Source organism: Carassius gibelio, chromosome B17 (genome assembly GCF_023724105.1).
Source record: "Carassius gibelio isolate Cgi1373 ecotype wild population from Czech Republic chromosome B17, carGib1.2-hapl.c, whole genome shotgun sequence".
Lineage (NCBI taxonomy): Eukaryota > Metazoa > Chordata > Actinopteri > Cypriniformes > Cyprinidae > Carassius > Carassius gibelio.
This window is the reverse complement of record NC_068412.1, coordinates 20,367,909-20,383,218: the sequence shown is the minus strand read 5'-3', so window position 1 is coordinate 20,383,218 and position 15,310 is coordinate 20,367,909. Positions and strand designations below refer to the sequence as shown.

Below are 15,310 nucleotides of genomic sequence, written 5' to 3'. Positions count from 1 at the left end.
TGTGTGTGTGTGTGTGTGTGTGTGTGTGTGTGTGTGTGTGCGTGTGTGTGTGTATATATATATATGTGTGTATATATATATATATATATATATATATATATATATATATATATATATATATATATATATATATATATATATATACATATACATATATATATATATATATATATATATATATATATATATATATATTAAGCTGTAAACTGTTTTCAAAATGTTTTTTGGGGACCAAATCAGCATATAAGAATGATTTCTAAAGGACTGTGTCACACTTCAAACTGAAGTCATGACTGCTTTAATTCCACGTTGCCATCACAGGAATAAAAATACATTAAATTTCAAAACAGTTTCTTTAAAATCTTATATTATAACAAAATCTAATACTTTAAATTAATATTTCACAATACTGTTTTTACTGCATTTTTCATCATATTCTTCTGACTACCAGGAATTTAGTGTTTTGCCATGTCATTGCTTAAAACACACACAAAAAAAATGAAATTATTATTATTATTATTTTTTATTATATTTAATTGATATGATATGCCATCTCTGTTATGGGACTTTAAAAAGTCCTGTTTTAAAAAAAATATAAAAGTCATGAATAGACATGGAAAGGAAAAAACAGTGGGATATGTAAATCAATAAAAATAAATTGAAATATCAAACTTTATATAAAGATGATTTTCTATGTTATGGAATATCATAACATACAATATATATATATATATATATATATATATATATATATATATATATATATATATATATATATATATATATATATATGTGTGTGTGTGTGTGTGTGTGTGTGTGTGTGTGTGTGTGTGTGTGTGTGTGTGTGTGTGTAACATTTGTCTTTATGCAAAATGTGTGTAAAATGGCCATAAATTAGTTATTCCATTATATAAAATGACATAGAATGAAGAAATTAGGAAGATTTTCATAATAATGTCTAATATTTAAAAGGAATATTGATATATTATTTTTTCTCCCAAAATGCGTAATAAACATGCTTTAAGTCCTGGTGTCCTCTATGAGTTATGGTTAATTAGTTGTGGAACATTATTTTATGTAGGTCTATTTAACCCAGCGAATACTTGATTGGCAGTCTGATGACTCAGTCTTTGTTTGACTCATCCATTATGTCTTCTGGCCTTTATATAGTTCATCTGTTCCCCTGTGTGTTGATGTGGCTGTTTAAACCATTTAAACACATTATTTAATTAATCTCAGGGTTTAAACAGGTCCATTAGCTGATTCCCCTGACAGTTATTTTTCAGTCTAAGAAATCCAGCCTCAGGTGTGCATTAGAGCGTGCATTAGAGTAAAACCTGCACCTGTGTTTGCAAGTCTCCTGATGACGAAGGAGCATTACAATTCATTTTAGAAGGACTGTATAAAAGAGACCAAGAACAACACACTTCATCTTGAGCAAAGACAGCAGGTAAGATATTTTTTACTCTCAAAATTCCATATTATTTCAAGCATATCTAGACAGATTGTGATAAATGTACCAGTTTAGACTTTTCATTCAAGACTTTACATTATTATCATCCAGAAAACATTAAAGCGACTTGAAATCTATATTTGTATCATGAATCTATATTTGAAATCTTAACTTGCCATAATTTTTACAACAAGCTTTGTTATATTCAGTCCAATGATTTTATCCACTGCTTTAACCTCTTAAAAGTAAAATAAACTTGAATTCCTTTTCATGAACATTTACATTGTTTATGGCTGTATGGTTTCTGTTGCATAAATTGTTGAAAGATAGTGATGAATGTAATCACTTTCTACTTTGACTGTTTGTACTATACAGGTAACAAATTAATATGTGCGATGTTAATAATTTTGTTTTTACTGATTTATAGAACTAAATAATTGAACATTGCATTTTTCCAATTTTAAGAATATGAACTGGTGGGTGATAATATAACTAAATAACTAAACCGCCCACCAACAGATCCTATAAATTAACATTTATATTAAAGTATGTTGCCTATTAAATGTCTTTGTTTTAGTTTTAGCATGGAGTGGAACGGAAGGTTGCTGGTCCAGCTGTTAATGCTAGTGTGTGTGTTGGAGGTTAGTCTTTGCCAGCACTGGTCATACGGTTGGCTTCCTGGTGGAAAGAGAAGTGTTGGTGAAGTGGAGGCAACATTTAGGGTGATCTTATCCTCTTGCTCTCATTCCTCTCTTATGTTTTTAAGTGTTTGTCCATCCATTGCATGCCCACTTTGGTGCTTTTTAACCGGGGAGTTTTGTAACATTGGGTGACATAAAAAAAAAAATAGGCCTATTCAAAGTACTGAGATTTGTGAGTACTAACGTCGAGTAAAAATTTGTCTCCATCAGATGATGGATGCTGGTGATGCAGTACTGTCCATTCCTGCAGACTCTCCAATGGAGCAGCTTTTACCGATACACATAGTAAGAGCATGACTGTTTCTCTTTCTAATACTGGAAAACATCCGCAGCTTGGTTTCCCAGTTTGAAACGGATCACTGATGTCCTTCTATTATAATTACAGGTGAATGAAGTGGATGCTGATGGTTTGCCTCTGAAAGAACAGAGATTTCCCAAAAGACGAGGAAGAGTGTAAAAGCATAAAAGATGAAGATAAATCCTCGGAGCCAATGAGAATAAATGAGAAAAGTTTTATTCCATGTGAACAGCGTGTTTTTATTGAGTACTGGAATGTCCTCCTCATATGATTTTAATGAATATACTGCATTGGAGGCACATACTGTAAATACCTAGTATGCATACTTTGTTCAAAATAAATATTAAATGTGCTCAGAGATGAAGCAAAAGTTATCAAGAAAACAAATGCCTTTTTTCACAGAAAACAGACAAAACATACACGTCCCATCTTTTCTTCCACATGGTGGCGCTGTTGTATCTGGATATGGCTACACAGTGACTTCACGAAAAAGTAGCGACACAATTTTTATAGTTTATTCAATTTTGAAAATTAGGCTGTACATTTTTAATATTCAGTATTCAATAATAAATATATCCTAAGCATTTATTTATGTAAGCTTATCACATTTGTTTGCTTAAACTGTTTTGGAGCATGGTAGCTGGTTTGAACTGGCTTAAGCTGGTCATGAGCAGGTTTTAGCTGGACATAAGATGGTCCTAAGCATCTATATCCCCCATGAGCAGCTTAAACCAGCTCATAATCAACAGCCAATGCTTCAAAACATACCTATCCAACGTGCTTAGGGGGTCAGTAAACTGAATACATGTAAGGTTCAATAAAAGTGTGTCAATAATACACATTACTAGGACTGAAAATGTACCTTCTCCAACAGGTCTTCTATATTGGGATTTTAATTGAGACAGCTTTACACCTCTGATAATGATGACTTTGCTTAGTAGCTCCACATAGATCACAAACTGAAGGGAATTCAGAGAGCTGCGATAATATCTGTGAAATGCGAGTGTCAAAGGTGAATCTGTGAGGTGTGATTTTGGGTGGTGTGACACATTAATCATATTTAAGTGCTTAGACGTTATCACCTCTGAACATTAATTGCAGCATCTGCATGAGATGTTCACCTGTGACAGATACAAACTGAAAATCTTTTTGGAAAGACTGAAAATCAGGTCTCAAAGGTGAGGGTTAGTGTTTAGCAAAACCTGTTTGGAATATCAGAACAATTTCTTTAAGTAACCATAACCCATGATTTGTTCTGACACATTACATGCTTTGAAGATTATAACAGCAGCATGGGGCTAATGCAGCACAGGGATAATATTGTAAATCACCTTCATTCCGTCAATCAAAAGAGAATCTTTACTTTTAAATCATAGTTTATTATCATTATAAACCCTTAAAAGCTACAGTTCGATCACGTCTTACTCTGACAAATGATTTACAGTAGATTAATTACACGGATACTCCCCCTGGATCACGTCCCTTGTTCAACTGTGTAATAACCTAAATGTTCAATTTTATACATGGATTTGTTAGTATATGTTGTCTTATCCTCTGCGGATTAGCCTTCCACCTCTGCTGACATCTCAAAAGAACATCACCCAGCATCGCTTCCTGTGAAGTTTCTACAAGTTTCAAGCAGTTTGTTCTGAATGCTATTACACCAAAGGAAAGTTTCTGCAGCAAACCGTAGGCTACAATAGAAGCACCAAAGACAGAGACAAAGACATTTTGCGTTTTTATCATTTAAACTTTATCAGACTTGATCCTTGATACACCTGACCTACTAATAATCCTATTACATTTTTAAAAACACTATAGAGATCAATATAGCGTGCAATATGTGCTTAGCCATTCAACCTCTACCATAGATATTGTATGAAATATTAATATTAACACTATAAAATGTGCTTCACATTTGTACTATTATAGAAGATATTTGAAACCGTGGATTGCTATATTTTTTGAGTAATATGAAATGTTTGTATTCCTCATTCGTAATTGCTTTGGATATGGTTATACACTAAACCATGCAATATAATAACAATAAATAAATAATAAATAACTCTGGTTTTAAAGCATCTGAGTGAATTAAACAAATGAGATTTTTAAAGGCAAAAAACGAAAATGAAGTAATTCACTCTTAAAGATATTTTTCAATAACTACAAACCAACATGTTACATTTGGTAAATTTAAAATATTATTTAATAGAAACCAGCCATTTAGTTTTATCATCTACTGAAAGGAAAAAGAAAATGTAAGAGATTCTATAGTCTAACCTTTTTGTGTAAAGTGTCACAAGAAATGGATACAAACCTGTACAGTTATGATAGCAGCTCCCACACTCCATTAAATGATTTGAGATTGAAGGGAGGGTTTGCGTTCACTGAGCATGATCCCAGTGTTTTATTCTGTCAGCCACAAATTGCTCTTTTGTAAGGTGGCATGAAGCCGTATGTGAAGGCTTAGTGAGAGATCAGCACAGCCTGAGGCAGTGGAAGCAGCGCATGTCACATGTGATCAAACACAATATAAGGCAGTATCACACCGCTGACTGTGGAGATCTCCCCAGGGACGCCCCTCCTTCATCCTCCCATTAAAAGAGATCATGACTGTCTGTCTGACATCAAGAGGAACTAGATATTGCAAGTGGAAGGGTTTGTATGGCAACTAAATAGTGATTCTCAGACCATTTAATCAGAATTGTTTTATATTTGTGCTCAAGAGTATATCTAAATTTGCATCATGTTAAACACATTATGGAATAATGGGTAATTTTAATGATCTTTTACTTGTACTTCAATGTAACATAATCCTTCATAAATCATTATGATATAATGATTTGGTGCTCAGATATTATCTGTTATCTGGAAACCATGATCATTTTTTTTTCAATGGTGAACAGACTTGCTTCAAAAATATTTACAAATTGTAATTATTCTATTGACTACCGATCTACCATTAATAAATATTTTATTTGCTTTACAGAGCTGTTTATTATCTTAAAACATTTCTTATATAATTCTAAATATGGGATATGGGATACAAAATAATTTGCTGCAAAAAATATCATTTATGAATGTCGATTAAAAAAAAAAAGAAGTTTACAATTTAAAAAATTACAATTTCTTTCATAATCCTTTGGATTGAACAGCATAAATACCAAAATTATTTTTTAAATCACATTTAAAAAAATGTAACACTGACAACAAGAACAACTAATCAAACTCAAAAACAAAATTCCAATATATTCCTTTAACTATAGAGGTTATATGGATAACAACGAAGGGAATGTTTACTAAAGTGGTATATAATTTGTCAAAACAATCAGAAATCAAAAACGTAATTATCAGAATATTTGTGATCAAACTGAGAAGCAGCATGAAGTGGTTTTGGGGTCCATCAGATGGATTTATCACTCTTTGATGCATCAAGCTCCAATGCGTTTTCTCACAAGTGAGCATCCAAACTTTAATATCATCTCCCTTTCCTCCCATATATGAACCACTGTCCCCTGAACTACGCAGCACCCGGTGGCGCAGCACTATCAGGGGAACCTAAGAGAACAACAGACAAAAGGCTGCATGAAAGGATAAAAAAATACCTAAAGATAAATCAATTTGTCATGATCGTTGCAACAAACTCACTGAGTTATTCTTCATGGCTGAACCCGCTGCTCGCACAGCTTTTGGATTGCTGATCATTTCAAAATTTGAAAATGAAAATTTTAAAAATGTCCCACTTCCTTAAACAGTGTCCACGGCACTTGTGCTTTAAAAGAGTCTGAAAAAAAAATAAAGGAGGAAAACAGTGGCAGTTAAAATCCTTGTTTTTACTTGAAAAGAACAACAGATACAATGGAGTGGTGTGCGTATGTGTCTAACCACTCTGCATTAGGGGATAGCGATGATGGACCGGGGTTTAATGAACTGAAGCCAGTCAACACAGAGCTGCAACTCAGGACTCATTTCTGACTGGCCAAAAGGGCATATAGAAAAATTTGTTGAAAATGCACTGTTTATGCAGATTCATTTGTGGATCCTCTGCAGTGAATGGGTGCCGTCAGCATGAGAGTTCAAACAGCTGATAAAAACATCATAATAAATCCACACGACTCCATGAATAAATGTTTTGTGAAGCATGGGATGTTTTGAGTGCTTCGAAACAGTGAATCATTTTGCAAAACAAATGGTTCAGTTGATTCTGAATTCAAATAGCTTCGTTTCCCTCACTACTAGCAGCTGTACATGGTGCCGTGATTTTGCCAAATAAGACATGTTCCTGGATCATCAAATTTTGTTGATCCTGAATAAACATTACTTACCAATAGGCTAAACCCAATCCCTACCGCTAAACCTTACCCTACCCATAATCTCTAAAATCAGACGGAAATGATAGTTGAATTCCAAGGGTGACATTTCCTGTAAACTTATCCCTCAATTCTGACTGGTTGGATGTTGGACGAGGATGATGATCCAGGAACTTGTTGCATTTGTTGAAATCATGTTCCCAAAAGGTGACAGTTGTTTCTCCATGTGCAACATGTTTCTAGATCCTGGAACAACATTCAAATTAACCAATCAAAATTGATGGACAGTATTTCAGGAAATATCTGTTTCAGGATTAAGATCAAGATTAGGTGCTTCTACACACTTGTTAATCAGCTATCATTTCACAATGATTTAAAAAAAAAAAATATGGGTAGAGTTAGGTCTATGTTTTGGACAATAATGTTGATCCAGGATCAACAAAAAATGTTGATCCAGGAACATGTCTTACTTTGCAAAATTACAGCGACCGTGTGGTATGACTGGCTAATATCTGACAGTTTGTGTCATGTTTGCAAGAGTTACCTTTAATCTTTTTCTGTTCCCAGTGTGATATTAATGGTATGGCCTCCCTTCTCACAGCCGCTCAGCAGGATTTCTCCTACTGGCGAGCTGAGAGTCACAAGAACCGCTGTCAGTCATCACAAACTGCACACAGCAACAAGTCTGCTGTCAAAACGCTGCATTATTTACTGAAGTCACGTGAGACAAAAACACAACCAGCGGTCACACGTCAAAGAAGACCCGCACACTCAAAATATCAACAGTTGCTTTTTCACGCATGAAGTAAAAATCAACGACAGATGACATTCTTTTTTTTTATTACACTTGTGAGCGTATTAGCAAACAGAAAAAATAACATGGATACAATAACATGTTAACAATGAGCAATGGATGCCATAGACTTTTTTTAATGTCCTCGGAGCATGTTCTAAATTTCACTGATTTAGGTTGAGCAAATCTTGATAACAGAAAAAGTGTAATATACTAATTTCATACATTAATTATTTTTATTAATAAAGATAATGGTTCCTAATTTTGCACTCCATTTCAGTAATACAAATGTGAATAAAAGACAAATTGCACATTGATGCTGTTGTGAAGGGGTTTTAACATCTACCACAGGATTTTCAGTGTTCATGTGAATGTTCAGCCTCCTCTCACACTCACAGGGAGGACTCACTCATGCGCTCAGATTTATAAGAAACAAACTCCATGTCCAGCATGTCCAGGCTGATGCCTCCTCCTTATAGTAAAACTTGATCGTTTAAAAGAGCTAATCTGAGAATTCAGTGAAGTATCTTCTAGAACACAAACAGAGCTGCCTCCCTTGCCATAAGAGCAATTCTCAACCTATATGAGAATTTAATGAGACATGAAGAATAGACTTCTAGAGACATACTCCTTGTGAAACCTGGGCTGAAATAAATCCTTGTTAGAAAATAACCACTGTCATTGTCACCAGTTAGACTAGTACCAATCCATGTCCAATGTATTGACCATTTTTCGTTTTCCTTAAATAATAGTGAGTTTTAGTAGGCAAATGTTCATGGAAAAGATTAGTTTAACTTTAGTATAATGCTACTAAAGACTGAAATAATTGCTGCGGAAGGTTCAGCTTTTCCATCACAGGAATAAATTACATTTTAAAACACATTAAAATAGAAAACAGCTATTAGTAATAATATTTCAGAATATTTTATCAAATAAATGAAACCTTGTTGAGCATACGAGAAAATCTTACCGACCCCAATCTTTTGAATGATAATTTAAATGTAAACATTTCAAGTGCTCTGAGGGATTAAGCAGCCAATGAGAACTCAGCAAGATGACACACAAAGTTAACGTACATAGGTAATATTTATATTTAATGGCTTGGGCACAGACAACAAATACACTAATAATAGAGAGGTGAATATTGTAGACATATATATATATATATATATACAAAAGTTGCTTTATCCCCAACCATGTTTTTGTATTGCCTGCAATGAGAGAACCTGCAAAATGCAAAACAGACGTTGTCCCTCCTTGACTAAAACGATTACAACTTCTAAAAGAGTTTTTCATTTGTTCATGTGAAAGTGTGTCTGGTGTCACTAGTCCAAGCAAGGCTGTAAAAAAACAAACAGAATAGACATAAGTCTGTCAAATTTGCACACTCGGTATATTATGTACTGTCACAATTTAAGGTATCATAGAGTAGAGAAAAAGAGCAGCTGGAAAGGAGCTTGTGTGTAAATACATGCATGTCATGTGCCCTTACTGTGCAGACAGGGACACCTGAAGCTTGTGCTGTTGAGGACTGCAGCTTCAGAACTGGAGCAAATGCACTTTTTTGCTTCACTACAGACATGCATAAAAAAAAGAGATAAAGAAAGTTTAAATGAACCACAAATATCTATCTATCTATCTATCTATCTATCTATCTATCTATCTATCTATAGTATAATTGTCCATAGTATAATTAAAAAAATTGTATTTAGTGTAAGTATAATTGGGTTCATTATAAATGATAATTAAATTCTGGGTTGTGCAGAAACTCATAACACACAATTCATAATACAAATGCAACCAATTTTGAATGTTGACCTTTTGGAATTTTTATTTTATTTTTTTATTATCCATGCATGACGATTACAGACAGAGAAAAAGCTGTGTTCTTACCGATGTAGTGTTGTGTATCCGATGTAGGACTGTCTAAGAATGGCTGTGTGGCCACAGAGAAGTTTGCCACAGAAGGGCGTGTGTGTGTTTGCATGTGCCCAGCCATGGATGGAGGTGTGTTTGAGTGTGTGTGTCTTGGCACGTTGGAGTGAGAGTGTGAATGTGTGTGTGTATTCATGCATGTATTAGTATTGCTGAATTCAGACTGCTGGGATGTGCTGCCTGCAATGAAGCCACTGTTTGATCTCCGACTGAAACCCACTGAAAGAGATGCTGAGAGACATTCATTTATTAAGACGCTGTTGTGGAGCACATGTCCCATTCTCAAATGCATTTATACAACATACTGTACCTCGTTCTACATCCGGTGAAACTTCTGTGTTCAAGGGTAACTGTGCATCAAAGGAGTTTACACCCATCATTCCATGTGAATTTGTGTTGGATGGGTTTCGTGGGATGGCGTGGAGTGCTATATCAGACGCACGCTTCAGAATCATTTCCTGTTGTCAGACACATATAAATGCACAGAAATTACATCTCTTCCCACTTTTGATTTCAGCAGCAAACAGTAATGCATATCGAGATAGCAAGTCTGAGTAAATCAGGTTTTGTTGACCTGGTTGTTGTGAGGCATTCCATGAAACATCTCTAAGAGATCAGCTGCTCTCTTCAGTAAGACTTCCTGTCAATCAAAACATTTTTTTTAATTTTGAAGAGAAAAAAATTTAATTTGCACAGTTAAATTTATTAGTCATGCTATTTAATGACTTAAAATTTAATAAAAAATGTAAAACAGAACCTAGAACAATTCAAATGGACAACAAAGAATTTAAGAAGATATCAAATCAGCATTTCTGGCTCACTTTTGGTATTCTTTCCATATCGCCTGGATGATGAGGAATCACCTTCTGCAGCCGCTGGAACCCGTAGTCAATGGTTGGCTCATTTAAAGCTTAAAAGCGAAACACTTTTCAAAGTTAAACTGTAAGCTATCACCCAGCAACAACAAATGAGATTGTCTGATCTTCCAAAAAAGGCATTATTCAATGGGGGGAAAAAAATCATATATCTGCTTTTCAGATATTTAAAAACATGGAAACTTCTATTGTATAACCATGGTAAATTGCAATATTTTTCCAAACTTTAGCATTCTTACCAGTGTAAATAAAGCGTCCTGGAGGTCCCCTGCAGAACAGCTTGGACTTGTAGGACAGTGTAACTTCTACAACACCAGGGATGTGACGAGGTGGAGTCTGCACACGAATCGCATGTGGTGTAATCACCTACAACAAAAAAGAAAAAAGTCACCCTCTCAGGAAGCAGAAATCCAGGTTAACTTCACCATCACCTGCAGATCTCTCTCTGTGGAGAGAGTACATCATGCACATTACTATTTGAAGGCATATATAGGCAACAATGTATTTCACACCTTCCAAAATTAGCAAAGCTCTGTGGGAAATCTGTGGTGAAGGATGTCCAAAAGGAGGATGTCCAAAAAAAAAACAAATGGAACAAAAATGGATTTATAGTCATTTTTTGTTTGGCAACAGAGATTGAGATTGTTACACACCTCACTCCAGACCATAACTGTTCCGAAAACCACCTGTAGACCATCAAAGAACTGATCTCCAATAATGATCACTGAGGCGCCACCTGATGTCCAACCTTCACTCGGACTGATGGCCTTGATGCAGGGGATCTCAGCTAAATTAACACACAAATATCAGCTCAATACACGGAGTAAGCGTATTGCACTTCAGAGACAGGTCTACGTAAACTACAGCAAATGTATGCTAAAAGAAATCACAAGCAAACAAATATTGTATACTCTTCTCTGACTGTATATTTACCTACACATTATCATCTGAACAAACTGTCCCTGACCACACTGATTTGAATTGCAGAGTTAGTTTGATTTCTGAATTGAATCATTAGTAATCATAGTATTATTAGAAGCACGTTTGTAAGTACTGTACCTTCAATCAGCTCAAATCTTCTTGGTCTTCTGCCATGCTTTGAATTGTTATGGACAAATATATTATCTGAAATGGCTAGAATGTGGGCCTTAACAGATGCTGTAGTAGAGACCAGCACCTGCAAAGGACAGGATATTTTTACTAGTAGTCTAGTACAGGAAATGTTCGGCACAAAAGGACATGTTGATGTGGCACAAGGATTATTAAATACAAGACATAAATTAAATGCATTAAAGTACACAGTGTTGGCTACATTTATAGTTTTTACTAATGTACTTCTAAAGTGTAATTCAGTACTGTAAGGTACAGCCTTTTCATGAAATATTTCATGTTGATTAAATACATCGTTACAACTTAATCAGCAATATGAATATACAGGATGAAGTTGTGTGTGTACCTGGAAACGACGCGTGTCTCGTGGGTTCCCTGCATTTTTTAGGCAATTTTGATTACATTTGAGAAAAAACTTCAGGAAGAACCTATGCAATAAAAAGAAAACATGCAAACATGTATTTGTGGATCAGGGAATACAGAAAAAGAGTCACTGAGAGAATGATGCAAGAAGATGAAAATATTAGAAATTGAGAATTGGAGAGATGAAAGAGTACAATCTGTCTGTCTGCTTTTATCCTTAAAGCTGATGAATCCCAATTCCTGTAAGTAATATCTTTATAAGAAATAACAATAAACTTTTTCTTGCCTTTATTTGTACTTACACATATTATATTACATACATACACTTCTTTATTCATTAATAACTTTACAGAATGCAGCTGATTCACCTACCGGTCAATAATGATGGGATCTGATGGTGTTTCGTTCTTGTTTCCACAACTTTTCTTATCACAACATCGGCTGAAAATTCACATATATAGATTAACACAATTATCACTGCATCAGCTGTGACAAATGACATTAGTTAAGTGTGTTTGACACAAGTTACCTGCACATTATCTCATGAGTGAGAAGAACGCGACACATTTCAGGGTTTTTATCCTGACCTTCAAACACAATTGCCTGAAAGAGTCATGGTAATAAAGGCAAACGACAGGTTAATGTTATGCAAAAGGAAATATATAAATGTATCATATCAGTATTTACTTGTATTTCAGTGAAAAAAAAAAAATCTGTAGACAACACACCCTACATATAACATTTGTAAAGTATATATTATATGTCAATCATATATCGTTCATATTATCACTTCATAGTTCTTGTTTTTATTTAAGCATTTAGTCTTCACTGAAGTGATCTTTTAGGGCTAACACAAAACATATTCTTGCAAATAATATTAAAGTGCATAAACTATTTTACCTGTTTGGTCACAGAGTCTATCAAACGGATGTAAAGATCTTGCTGTGTTCTGACACCTAAAAGACAGAAAAATTAATAACAAAGCATCAATACAGAACATCATACAAAGGACAGCTGTAATTTTAAATAAAGTATATTTCTTGAAGTAGAATGTTCTAAAGCAGTCCACACTTTACACAGTACTCACCATTGTTGTACAGTAACTGGAGTTTGTAATGGATTCCATTGTTTGTTTTTTCACTTACTGGCTCCTAAATCAAAGGAATGAATAAACAATTATGTTTTGCTTGGCATGGCTTCATCATTTTTAATTTCCAAATTCATTGTTTCATATATTCCACATATTTCCTCACCTTCTCCTTTTCAACAAAGCCCACAAACGCAGTGTGCTCTATCTCCACAGACTGACCCTGACTATCATATAAAGCCAACACAAAGTGAAAGAAGTTTGACTTGCGCAGGTTGGCAGGCGGCTGTTTCTCAAAGTGCGCCCGGGCAAGAACAACACCTCTTCTGGAAACAGAGAATCTAATTATTTACAGTTTAAAATAAGATATTTTGCAAATTATGCAAAATATTACATATCATACAATATGATATGTAATATATACAGAATGCATAATATTTAATGCAGAATACCTTATATATATTAGCACACTATATAATAAGTAATATAGTAACTATATATAATAGTCAACATTTGAAGTGGATCAAAAAAGTTAATCAAAGTTGTCCTAAGACAAGAACACATTTTGGTTTTAGATTTTAGAACATATATATATATATATAATACATCTTTAACTACTATGTACTAACACTGAAAATAATTGTTTGCATTTATTGTGAAGCCAACCTTTTACATTGTGCTTATATTTAAAAAATACCTGCATGTAATGATATTAGTAATGTCCATCTATAATTGCAGTTTTTACTACTTAACACAACCTAAAACTTAAACCATACTACCTAATTGATAACTTTATCCCTCCTCGATAGCAATAAATAAGCATAAAAAGCATCAAGTCCTTCCATAAGGATTCATAAATCAAACGCTTTAGCCTTGCTTTCATCTTACAGACCAATACACATTAGAAATGGGCAGGATATGATGAGATGCATCTGTTTACCTCTGAGTCTCTGTGTGGAGCCAGGGATGCGCTGACCCCAGAGCAGCCCTGACCTCCTGCTTCATGACTCCCGCGCTGCCTCTCAGTCCACAGGGATGCGAGAGAACCGCTGACAACAAAGTTCCTTCTCCCCCAGGACTGCAGTCTAACAAACCGCATGAGAATATGAGTTAGGTGTAATAATGTGTTGTATGGGCGTGGCTGTGACGCACAGAACAGTCAGAGTCAACTTTGAAAGACGAAAATCGCGCGCAGCATCCCTACCAAGATGACATGGGATGACTTTAAGTCCTTTCTTACTTCATTAAGCACCTGCTGGCTGCTGCTGATGGCCATGGATGATTTTACATATATTATTATTTGTAATGCCTTACTGAATATTTTAAAACAACCCTTTGGCATAATGCATCAACGTTTTTTTTTTTTTTAATAGTTCTACTAAATATCTAATAGCTTATAGCATTTTCAAAATAGTCAAGTCATAATACAAGTAATTCTTCCGAATGTTCTTAACGTTTCGTTTTTGAAACACTTTCGAACATCACAGGGGTAGGCCTGATCGTTTTTATTGCTGAACAGGTCATACTTTTTCTATGTGCTAAAGAAGAGCACAAACGCCTGCAGGTTTCTTATAAATGTTCACACTTTAAAAAGGCATTAATGAAACCTTCTGCTCTTCAAAATTTCAAACATCATGTCCTCAGTTTCACTTAGCCTAAGCGATTTCTCTTTTTTTCTCCTTCCCAAACTCAATAACGTATAACCTATAGCAGTTATACATCCATTTCCTGATAATGTGCGCAAGGATTAAACGAAATAAATATACACGTAAAAAGGACAACAGAAAAATAAATTATTCACACACAAAAAAATGTTGCAGTAGCTACATCTAAAGGTTAATTTCTAAGTCCGTGCTGTCACAAATTCAGTCTGTACATGTAAGTTTATTATTAATATATGTTTTAACCGTGTTCGTTTATGATTAAGCGGACTTTCTTCTTTACGCACGTTTAGTTGTGTTTTTGAGTCAGAACTGCTGTGCGGTTTATGGTGGACTGTTATCCATTGTGTGGTGTGGTTTATTCTTCGTGAAGAAATAAAATACTGGCAGCCTATGATGAAATTGAAGCTGCCATTAATCATATTGCCAGAAAATGTCTATAACTCCAGTGCTGTTAGTTTAGTACGTTTTAAATTAAGTTATAAGAAGTGTCAACTCCAACCAAAAAACAACAAGAAACACCCCCCTAACAACAAAAACAAGCAGAAAGTCCCACACCGCCACCTGCTGTACCATAAAGGCCAATACACAATTTGAGACTGGAGAGATCGGTGTCAAGTTAATGTTCTGTTAAGAAAAATCTTCATGTACCTAAAAAACGTTTGCTTATTATTATTATTGATGAGTAACACATACAATCTCACTAAATACTGATGAATAAGAA

The 15,310-nt window shown here is 34.6% G+C and overlaps 3 protein-coding genes across 4 annotated transcripts; 1 reads left to right on the top strand and 2 right to left on the bottom strand.

Annotated features, from left to right (window-relative positions):
* Positions 1 to 856: 856 nt before the first annotated feature.
* On the top strand, positions 857 to 2,845 carry gnrh3 (gonadotropin-releasing hormone 3). Of its 2 annotated transcripts, XM_052580957.1 has the most exons (4): positions 857 to 1,450; positions 2,031 to 2,175; positions 2,365 to 2,439; positions 2,540 to 2,845. In XM_052580957.1, exons 2-4 carry the CDS (start codon positions 2,038 to 2,040, stop codon positions 2,609 to 2,611), a joined length of 285 nt encoding a protein of 94 aa, XP_052436917.1. In that variant the 5' UTR covers positions 857 to 1,450; positions 2,031 to 2,037; the 3' UTR covers positions 2,612 to 2,845. The 2 variants fall into 2 exon arrangements, with proteins under 2 accessions (XP_052436917.1, XP_052436916.1); XM_052580956.1 differs by lacking the exon at positions 857 to 1,450 and having other exon boundaries at positions 1,467 to 2,175.
* A 2,826-nt stretch (positions 2,846 to 5,671) lies between these two features.
* mgmt (O-6-methylguanine-DNA methyltransferase) lies at positions 5,672 to 8,007 on the bottom strand. Its single transcript, XM_052580118.1, has 4 exons — positions 7,952 to 8,007; positions 7,310 to 7,393; positions 6,101 to 6,149; positions 5,672 to 6,010 (listed from the first exon to the last, which is right to left on the bottom strand). Exons 1-4 carry the CDS (start codon positions 8,005 to 8,007, stop codon positions 5,672 to 5,674), a joined length of 528 nt encoding a protein of 175 aa, XP_052436078.1.
* Positions 7,629 to 15,198, bottom strand: ebf3b (EBF transcription factor 3b). The gene is made up of 16 exons (XM_052580543.1): positions 13,866 to 15,198; positions 13,092 to 13,251; positions 12,926 to 12,989; positions 12,739 to 12,794; positions 12,368 to 12,441; positions 12,211 to 12,279; positions 11,822 to 11,903; positions 11,425 to 11,542; positions 11,019 to 11,152; positions 10,605 to 10,731; positions 10,312 to 10,400; positions 10,065 to 10,130; positions 9,801 to 9,948; positions 9,449 to 9,721; positions 9,048 to 9,127; positions 7,629 to 8,895 (listed from the first exon to the last, which is right to left on the bottom strand). The coding sequence occupies exons 1-16, from the start codon at positions 13,928 to 13,930 to the stop codon at positions 8,881 to 8,883; spliced, it is 1,620 nt and encodes a 539-aa protein (XP_052436503.1). The 5' UTR covers positions 13,931 to 15,198; the 3' UTR covers positions 7,629 to 8,880.
* Positions 15,199 to 15,310: the final 112 nt, after the last annotated feature.

Excerpts from the sequence above, each read along its gene's own strand:
- gnrh3 (XM_052580956.1), top strand. The coding sequence starts at position 2,002 with ATGTTGCCTATTAAATGTCTTTGTTTTAGTTTTAGCATGGAGTGGAAC. Across the intron at positions 2,176-2,364 it reads AAGTGGAGGCAACATTTAGG|ATGATGGATGCTGGTGATGC; the intron begins GTGATCTTATCC and ends TGTCTCCATCAG. Across the intron at positions 2,440-2,539 it reads AGCTTTTACCGATACACATA|GTGAATGAAGTGGATGCTGA; the intron begins GTAAGAGCATGA and ends TTATAATTACAG.
- mgmt (XM_052580118.1), bottom strand. The coding sequence starts at position 8,007 with ATGCTGGACATGGAGTTTGTTTCTTATAAATCTGAGCGCATGAGTGAG. Across the intron at positions 7,394-7,951 it reads CGCATGAGTGAGTCCTCCCT|CTCGCCAGTAGGAGAAATCC; the intron begins GTGAGTGTGAGA and ends TGTGACTCTCAG. Across the intron at positions 6,011-6,100 it reads CAGCCATGAAGAATAACTCA|GTTCCCCTGATAGTGCTGCG; the intron begins GTGAGTTTGTTG and ends TTGTTCTCTTAG.
- ebf3b (XM_052580543.1), bottom strand. The coding sequence starts at position 13,930 with ATGAAGCAGGAGGTCAGGGCTGCTCTGGGGTCAGCGCATCCCTGGCTC. Across the intron at positions 10,131-10,311 it reads ATATGGAAAGAATACCAAAA|GAAGTCTTACTGAAGAGAGC; the intron begins GTGAGCCAGAAA and ends TTTGATTGACAG. Across the intron at positions 9,949-10,064 it reads GAATGCCTCACAACAACCAG|GAAATGATTCTGAAGCGTGC; the intron begins GTCAACAAAACC and ends GTCTGACAACAG.